The sequence below is a fragment of the Cryptomeria japonica genome, chromosome 7, assembly GCF_030272615.1.
Source record: "Cryptomeria japonica chromosome 7, Sugi_1.0, whole genome shotgun sequence".
Lineage (NCBI taxonomy): Eukaryota > Viridiplantae > Streptophyta > Pinopsida > Cupressales > Cupressaceae > Cryptomeria > Cryptomeria japonica.
The window spans coordinates 573,214,257-573,224,595 of NC_081411.1; the positions used below are offsets into that span (position 1 = coordinate 573,214,257).

General features: G+C 36.6%; 1 protein-coding gene across 1 annotated transcript; it reads right to left on the reverse strand.

Annotated features, from left to right (window-relative positions):
• Positions 1 to 4,006: 4,006 nt before the first annotated feature.
• LOC131073102 (protein SCARECROW-like) lies at positions 4,007 to 6,612 on the reverse strand. The gene has a single exon (XM_058009474.2). The coding sequence runs from the start codon at positions 6,250 to 6,252 to the stop codon at positions 4,216 to 4,218; it is 2,037 nt and encodes a 678-aa protein (XP_057865457.2). The 5' UTR covers positions 6,253 to 6,612; the 3' UTR covers positions 4,007 to 4,215.
• Between the last annotated feature and the right edge of the window lie 3,727 nt (positions 6,613 to 10,339).

Genomic DNA, 10,339 nt, shown 5'->3' on the forward strand with positions numbered 1-10,339 from the left:
GTATGATAGTGTGATGATGATGCAGGATGATTAGTTCTATTGGCAGATGCAATGATGAAATTCATGTATATGATATTATTTGATTGTGTTTATGTGATGATGTGATGCATGTATTAATGCTTATATGATGTGATGCATGTAAAGATGCAATGAGCTCATGTGCTAACTCTATGGAATATGATGATGTACTACTATTTACTTTATGAATGTAATGATGACATGAAAAATGCATTTAAATGATGTGGATGAATGTAAATGCAAATGCTGCTAGATTTTAAATGATATGGATGAATTAAATGGGATGATAATGAATGTAATCTATCTTAACCATGCAAGCCAATTAATGCAATGTTGTCATTCTGTCAATCAATTTGTTGTCCCTTTTTATCATAATTGAGCTTTTAAAATGTTGGAAGTTAATACAAACATCAATGGTATAATTGAACTATGATTACTAGAGTACAACTTACGTGGATTTTGATATTGCAAGACGACACAAGCATCAAGGTATAATTGAACCAAGATGACCTAAGTGTTGTTTGCATAAAACAACCAAGAGTTGACCCTTTGCTCGTGCAAATCCTCAATGTCCTCAATGATATGTTTCCAATCATGTCCTGCGACAAATTTGTATAGTACTAATGATATCCTCATATACAATAGACAAAGAAAAATATCACGCTCCTTCCTCACTTCTCTATTTCAAGACATCCTTGAGTCTCTTAGGAGATATGATAACAAAAATCAAGATACATAAGTCAAAATTTCCTACCAGAGTGATCAAATTATGATTCAGAAAAGATCATCCATTAAGTTTTTGTTTTACTGATCCTGATGTGGAGCTTGCTAGTTGGTTTCGAAAGTTTTGTGAGTTATGTTCAACATTGAGTTTCTCCGTGATCTCTATTTTTTATGTGTTGTCTTGTTGTGCAGCATCATAAAATTGCAACCCTTGCAATTTTTGATCGCATTTGGGTCTTTGCATTAGCGGACGAATCCCTAAGCCTGATCAGAGACCCAAAACATGCTCATGACATCAAAAACTTGCATTTTTCATCATTATGCACTGCCTTCTTGTTGTTGCATGTCCTAAGTTAGGGTAGGACAGGGGTGTGGCGCCCTTGTCCTGGCCCTATTTTGGGCCCCCTTTGGTCCCCCCTTGCTTTGGGCTTATCAATTATTGAGTGGGAAAAGGTTTTCCTGTGTCGGCCTAAGACGGGAAATTACCTAAACACCCCTAATTGAAAAGTATATAAGAAGCACTTTCCCTCCTATTTACATAAGCAAAAAATAAGCGAAATCAAGTGCAAGTGAAAGTAACGTGAACATTATTGTCATCAAGCATTCAAGCATTCATTCAAGCATTGAGCATTCCAAGTCTCCTTTCAAGGCTAGGTGTTGCATTTAAGACAAGGATTCAACCATTGAAGAGGAGATTTATATCAACATTCAAGACATCCTATTTCATATATCCATTCAAGCAGATTCATCTACAAAGGTATCAACATTTCAATTGCATCCCCTTCTTGAGATGAATTTTACTTCAGACATTTCCTTTCATTTACTTGCATCATTTTACAACCACTTGGTTAATTCCAAAACGGGGTCTGACCTGAAGGTAAATCCCTAATCCCAACAACATTTCCCTCTCTTTTATGTGTGTAGGTTGCAAGTGCGTGGCTGTAATTGTAGGTTTAGGCTCCATTTTTCAGAGAACCCTTTTCGATGCACAGATTTTTTGGAGGATCATGCATAACTTACACACAGTCCCTGCAACTTTTGCTTAGATTTGCAGGGAAGCTTCATCTCGACATTATATTGCTAATTCCAGGTGCACAGCTTCATCCCACATCTCTATCTCAAGATATAATTGTTTCTTTATCATTTTTGCACTTAGTCTCAATTTGTTTAATTCAACTAGTCTACTACAAAAGAAGGTTAATTTACTTTCCTAATACTTTCCAAATTTACTACAATTCAGTTAGTATTCAATCTGTTACCATTGAGGATTGGATCTAGTGAATTCAACCCCTCTTTTGAATGTAATGTGTGAAAAATTGAAGGGAATCATTTTGTGAAACTTTCATTCCTCTTTTGAGAGGAGTAAAGCTTTCCACTTGATCTCCCCTCATCATTTTTCACCCTATTACATGTTGTTTGACAGTTGTTTTAAGCTCAAAGCAGATTGTCCCTACCGAGTTCAAGATTTTGCCCTCAATCTAGAAACAACCTTTTATTATGGATAGATACAATGATCACCAAGCCATGGTGAGACGTTACTACAATGGCTGATTTTGTACACTCGACCTTATTATGGATATCGATAATGATGGCGAGGAGCAGATGCATGACATATGTAGTTATAGATGGAAGAGTTGATCTATCACAAGTAGCGTCTATGGCCGGGTTTTCACTACTTGCTTTTATTGCAACTTTTTTATAATAATTTCTTTTTTCTTTTTTCTTGATTTTTTTTTGTTTTGTTTTTTCCTTGATTTTTCCCGTGCACTAGATGACTCAAGTGTAGAACCTTTTCAGATGGATGTTGTTGATAGGCTCATCAAATAGGTCCCCTTTTGATGTAGATAGCTGATATGCCCCAGACCCATATGCTGATATGATGACAAACAGACCTAGCCAATTTGATTCAAAATTTCCCTTCTTTTCCCAATCCTATTGATTACGAGGATTCTCTTTCAAAACCAAGTCACCAACCTAAAACATTTGTGGCTTCACCCTGTGGTTATAACTTCTAGACATCCATCATTGATATGTTTTTAAGTGATCAAAAGCAAGCCTGGAATTTGATAGTCACCCCAACCTGTCATATGAATTTTTGATGACGGTTTAGTCATTTCAATGCCTTTAATTTGATGTTTTAAGAAAAATATTAACTGCCAAAAAATATAAAAGTAGAAGAATGAAGCCATACCAAAATGCAATGCACATCTTAAATCTTGAATTTACTAAATAAGTTTCTAAATTAATACACTAATATATATTATATATTAAGATTAACTAATAATCAATTAATAATTACTAATTTAGTAATAATAAACATTAAAATTTTAAAATTATATATATTATGACAAGTCTTTATAACAATCTTATTAAATATATTTAAAAAATTAAATTTTCTAAGTTTTTAAATTCATATATAAAAAAATAGAATATATTGTAAAAATTCATATTTAAATATTTTATCAATCATATTCTATTATTTCAATTATGACAAGTTTCTAAATTCATATGAAAAAATAGAACTATTTTAAAAAATCATATTAAAATATTATAAAATTAAAAACAACTACATCCTTCCATTTCAAAATATTCTAAATAAATTTGTATTTTTATAAGAAACATTCTAAATTAATATATATCAATATTATAAATTATAATATTCTATAATATATATCATCTACTATATTTTTTTTTAACAATTTATTTATAATTTGAAGTGTCATCTATAAGGTTTTAGAAAAAAATAGCATGTCAATACATATGTTCTACTAATTTTTTAACTACGGTTCAAAAGTGAAAAAACGACCATTTAGCGCCTGATCAAAAGCATGCTAACAACGTTCATCTAGCAGTTCCATCTCTTGTAGTCTATTTTCCCTGCATTCCTCATCTGGGATGAGTCCTTTCGATCTGATTACTTTGTTTCCAATTTGATAAGCACAGTTTAATCCATAAACAGAAACTATCAAAAACTCATGCCCAATTATATGCATCCATAATGAAATGAAGATTAATTTAATGGATCATATGCATTTACTTTGTTAGATTACATGTATCTATCATCAGAAAGAAATGAATGAATCAATGAAAGTGATCTCAAACGAAATTACAAACAAACACAGTTTAATTCATACGTAGATTTATCTGATCTCCATGAACTGTAATCTTATCTAATCTACCTGAACTATGGAAAATTCATACTCACGCAGAATAGATAATACATATCATCTTAAAATCTATAAATATTTCTCAAAAATTTATGGTTATGAACTTCAAACATTCGCCTGGAGAGTACACTCTATGCTGTGGAAAATCCCATTCTTGAATTCGGGCTAGAGTGGAGAACTAAAACTAAATTCCAATTTCATTTCAAAATCAGGAGCAATTAGACATAAAGATTGGTCCGATTGCCGGCCAAAATGAGATGCTAAGATGTAATAATGGAGTTAGAGAAGATTTACAGATGAATGGATTTTATGGATGGAAAAGTGAGGTCCAAGCGGAGGCAGTGTAGAGACACAGGTCCTTCCAGCCAAGCTTGAGAGTTCCTGCATCTTCCACAAGTGAAAAACCTTCACAAGGAAACATGTTGAGCAAGAGTTCTGCCTGGGCAAAAGCATTACCACTCATGGACAACTGCCTGAACTCTGAGTGCTGCAGGTAGCTTCTCCAGCTCTCAATTTTAACTTCTCCTGTTCTGGCAGGTCCCCCAACAGCCAGAATGTTCTTGATCTCATGGGAAAGGAGTTGTTGTTCTACAACATGGCGCTCTAGATTGTCATCAGGGAAGCTTTCACCCAAGGAATCAAACATTGCAGAGTAATAATGCAAGGCCTCAACAAACCTGTTGAGGAAGGACCCAGCGTAGCTCATCTCTTGCTCTACAATGGTGACCACATTGGGTGCCAATCTCTGCAACAGTTCTAGTGTGTGGGTGTCTGATCCAGTGACATCATAGAGAGAATGATGAAGCCAATGGACTGCAAGAGCATCATCCCCCTTCCTTACATGCAAGGCAGCAGGGTCTACTTTCCCCACTCTGTCTGCAACAGGGTGGTATTCAAAGGGCAATCTGAGAGTCCTTGCAAAGTTTGAGAGGCGCTTCCCAGTAGCTTCAAGAGCATCCATGGAGGTCCCAAGCCCTGTGATCCTCACATAAGGAGGTCCCCCAGGCCTTGCAGCCAAGAACTGGAACAGTGCAGGCCATTGCAGGCCTTGCATTATGTCAAAATCTATGATGTGGACCCTGCTCTTTCCCTCAAAGGCTTCCAATATGGCTTGGCTTGATGTAAAATGGGAGAATTTCACAAAAGGGCACATGCCATTGAAGGACTGAAAAGCAGACAGTATGTTATCATTGCGAGCTACTTGAACCCCAGGCAATGGTGAACATACCCCCAAACAGGAATTTATTAGCCGGCTGCCCATGCCCTCGGCAAAGTATGCTGCAACTCTTTGCAGAGAACTGCCATAGGGAGAAGCTAATTCACTGATTTGGGGCAGAATCATGTTGGCTTCTTCCAAATCATCAGCTGAAACAGCCTCTGCACATTTCAATAACAGAGATAGCAGATGCAAACCTTCTTCATCGGATTCACTGCAAGATTTGTTCTGCTGCCTTGGATTTTTGAATTCTGCAGTTGGGAACTGAGGCCGCTGCAGAGGATACTGCACTTCAAAAGACCCATTTCCAGGGCACCATTTGTTGGCTTCCATGGAAAATTTGGGGATTGCTGCAACTTGATTTGAGTCCTTCCGAGTAGGACATGGATTATATTGGTAACCCATGTTGAGGCCCTGAAAATTCTCGGTCTCAACGAGGTTATACGCATGATTGCCATTTTCAATGTTTTGGGAAGCTTCACAATCCCTAACAAAATGTGAATTTGACAACCTCTGCCTCTGAAACTGACTCTGATCCTGCCCTTCAAAATCCTTGCGGGCTCTCTTCCAAGGATTCTGTGCCTTGTTCATCACAACGCGGGACTGAAGTGCGTTGGAGATCTGAGAATTGGAGGAAGCAGAAAATGTCTCAGGCATTGTGAGCAGAATTTCTTCCACAGAGTTGCTGGGCATAGCTTCTGAGAGCTGATTCACAACAGATTCCACCCATGCTCCTTTTGGATTACAATCCGAGGGATCATCCCCAACACTAAAACCACCAGACCCATCAAACGAAACAGGTCTAGCATTAGGGTTAGGGTAAGAGGAATGATTTCCATTTTGGAGAGCAGGAGAAGAAGACCAGTTTTGATTTGCACAGCCCAAGAAGGACACACTCCCTCCTGGTTCATTTTTCATAACATTCTGTTTCTCTGAGTGCAATTGAAGAGCTCGATCTTTCCCCAATCCCACCTCCACTTCTTCACTGCTACTGAAGCTCTTACACACCCCAGAAGAAGTTGAGGAATTCTCAGATGCAGATTTATCACGCATGCCAATCATACTCATACTCAAATGTTTCTTCAAAGGTGCTTCTGCGTTTCGAACCGCGTCCAAACAAGTTGCCATTGACGGCAGCGCTTCTCACAAGTAATTCTCCCCTCCCCTTAAACTTATATAGGTTACACCGCTACGACCCATCTCCATTAAATATTACATCTCAATTCAATTCCCCAAATGGATTAACCAAAGATTAATCTAATTGCATCTGTCAGGGGTACAAAAAGACATAGCTTTTAACGATGCAGGAGTAGCCGGCAATGCCCAATCAAAGTCTCGGAGTCATAAATCATTGGATTTGTACTAAGGTTCTGTTGCGCTTAAAAAACCAATATTTCCAGTCGTTTTCAGGGGCGTGGGGCTCACTGACGCTCTGAGGAAACAAGGACGGCATCGGGCATCGAAAGAGGAGGCAAGCGACAAACTGAGACTGACGATCCGCCATTTGAAACTACCACTGTGGCCACGGATCTTTGCTCACTACGGATCAAATAACACAGTCCACAACGTTAAACGACGTATTCACCATTTTTAAATGCTTTCCATCTGCTGCTTCCCTGCTGGAAACAGGGCTGGAATTGTTATGTTCTTCCTTTTTACTCCCCACACTTCGACATCAATATATCATGGTGTATGTATGAGGGGCATAGATGTCTTGGTGCATCGTAGGAGCTGGATAGTCGATACTTCACACATTGAATTGTTATTAATGTTTAAAAATGGAACATTTTATATTATTTATAAGTTTGTTTTTGTTAATTGATATGGGAGTGCGAGTCTATATTGATACTCTTTATCATTCATGAGTTTGTTTCTGCTATTTAATATGGGAGTGTAACGTATTGTGATAGTCTATTATCATCGATATGGGAGCATAAGTCTATATTGATACTCTTTCATCATTCACAAGTTCATTTTTGCTAGTTAATACGGAGTGCAAGCCTATGTTGATAGCCTTCTATCATCTACGAGTTCAATTTTGCTATTTGATATGGGAGCACTAACCTATGTTGATACCTCTTTGGCCAAGAGTCAAGGATTGAGGGGTGTCCATTATGCTTAAGTTGCATGCGGCATGATCTTGGCCTCACCCCTTACGTCATACCTTAGAAAATTTGGACCTTGGTGAGTTTGTTTTTGTTTTTGATAAAAAAGCAAGCAAAACTAGGGGGCTGACCTAGAGTACAAAGCAAGTCTCAAAGAGAGCATTATCAACACATTAACAACAACCAAACGACAGAGTATCAACCAATCCCTATCTTAACTATCAAAAACATATTCTACCTACTATTATAGAACATCGCAAGATTGATGACAATCCTGTCCATGTAAAATCTGAAAATGCAGATATCCACAAAGAAACCAACACTAAACCAACTAACCCTAGTAATAAGCATATTGTTCTTACAACAGTACCTAGAAATAAAAAGAGTCTTAAACAGCGACACAGGGCTGATGAGGAAATTAAACAAAACCAGGATCCAGTAGATCCAACAACGAAACCATAAGCAAAAATGGAGAAAGGCATCCATTATTCACTTTTTTTGGTCTCCATGTACTGGGGAAGCAACAGTCCGGTCCAATCATCTGCAAGGAACTTGAACAGGTCCTTCGTGACATCACCTCCCAAACCTCCCTGGTTCTCTTTTTCCTGATGCAAAAGACACATAGTAGTGGTCGAGAAATGCATGACCTTCAGGGCAAATTTCGCATCGTCGTCATTACACTCACTTGTACAGGTGGGCAAGCAAGTCATCGCCAGGTCAAAGTGGTGCAGAGTATGGGGACCACCCTTAGCCACCGTGGCAAAATCAGACCAATTCAAAATTGAATTTCCCGCCTTCATCATTGTCCTCCAAATAGACCTGTATATTCACCAATAAAATAAACCATAGCAAGTCATTGGTCAGTAAGATAGTTTTGATCTCTCCCTATGAGGGATTTCTGTTTGTCAGAAAGAGAGGCCAAGTGTCTCCAGCACCTCATACCCTTCAGCTCAAGGCCCGCTGCAGCCAGGGAGTCTGCCACCGTATTGCCCTTTCTATAAATATGTTGAATATGAAATTCATCCAGCCAAATAAGCATAGACCATATGTCCTTGAGAATGTTGCGAATCTTCCAGCTAATCCCAGAAACACCTTTGGTCGCCTCAATGATCAGCTTAGAATCTCCTTCAATGACCAATCTTTTAGAGTCAATAGTGAGAGACAATTTAAGACCCCAGAAGAGTGCTAAGGCTTCAGCCATGTTACTCGAGGCTGAACCAAAATTGCCAGCATAGGCCAAATCCAAGTTACCCAAATTGTCTCTTATAATTCCACCTCCTACCGCAACCCCATTTTGTTTTTGTTATATGATACAAGAGCAAGCCTATTTTGATAGTCTTTTACAATCCACAAGTTTGATTTTGTTTTCAATATGGGAGCACAAGCTTACGTTGATACCCATTTGGTTGAAAGTCAACGATTGAAGGGTGTCCATTCTTCTTAAGTCACATTGGGCATGATATTGGCCTCACCCCCTATATCATACCTTTGAAGATTTGAACCTTGGTGGGTGGCTTTATCAAGGAACATACCATCACCCTCACCAATTGCGCTCAACCAATTAAACTTATGGGAATACAATCTCTTTTACGTAAATCTAGAGTAATTAAATAAATGACACAATGGGGTGAAATTGACCTAGATTTAACTAAGGAGTTTAGAATTGAATTGAGAAAAATGAAAAATAAAATGAGGGAGATAGGTGTATGTAGCTTCCAAACCAACGATGAAATATGTATGTTAAATGTATGTAATCTATGTTTATAAATCAATGCTCTTGGGGTGCATTCTATTTCACAATCTATTTAAACCTATAATCTTCTATGGGTCTAACCTAGGTGGCTCAAAATCGATCCCAAGCAATGTAGACTTGTTTTCTAGAACACAAATCTAATATAGAAAATAATAGGCATCTACTTTTTTTTGTCATCTCTATTGTCTAGAGGGGCATAAGAATTTGCAATATATAAATATACCTTATGGAAGTTCTTGGGTCGCAAAGGTCATGTTTTCCTAAGTAAATTTATTTTATAGATTACGGTTTACAACCTTAAGTTAATGGGCTTGAGTAAGTGTGAAATGGCTTGGATATGTTAATTGTGGATGCAAATGCATTATTTTTAGTGTTCCAAATCAAAATGTTCCTAGAATTGGCTTGAGAGGTTAGGGAAAGATCTAAAAACTCGACTCATTAAATTGGCTTAAGAATTGAGGGAATATTTTCAACAAATAACTATAGAAAAGATGATATACTTAAGAAAGAAATTAATGTATTGGGTAATTCTCCTAAGGGAATGTTGTGTAAACAATGAAAATTTGAGGAAGTATATTAATATCTCCAAAAAATATATATCATAGTAATTTGAGGACTTAAAATTGTCCATGACTTAAAATAATAAAATATAAAATTATTCATTAAAAAATCACCCAAATAATTACTTGCAAAAGTAAAACTAATATTAGAAATACATCACACTACCAACTTTGAAGAATATTGACAATAGGGTCTCAATATTATATAACATTAGAATCATTATAGACACTAGTAAACTTCATTGTTTCTCTCATTGCTATACCCTAAATACATAAACAAATTTGTAATCAAATAAAATGAATAAAAATATAATAATTCATAATTAAGTAAAGGTTTAAAGTGTTTACCCCTTTTCAAAAAAAATAAAATCATAATTAAGTAGATTATATTATTTAATAGATCTCTTTGAAATTTAAATTAAATATCAATCTAAGGCTTTGAACCTTGGTGGGTAGTAAATCAAGGAACACACTATTGGCCTCACATTGTAAACCCATTGTAAACTCATTCCTAAAAACCATACACCAACTATAAAACCTAGTCCATAAACCTTAAACCGTTAAAACCTACACCATATTTATGCACTTGTGAATTATAAATATTTTAAAATTTATTGGTAAAATTTGTATGTAAAGTTTAAATAATAATTGAACCTTGTACCCAAACAACTATAAATTGAGAACCTTAAACCTCATAGCATAAATCTTGAGCCATAAATTGAGAACATTTAAAATTGGAATCTAAATGTTTCACACCAGGCCTTGACACATGAATTCTCAAATGATAAATAATAAAA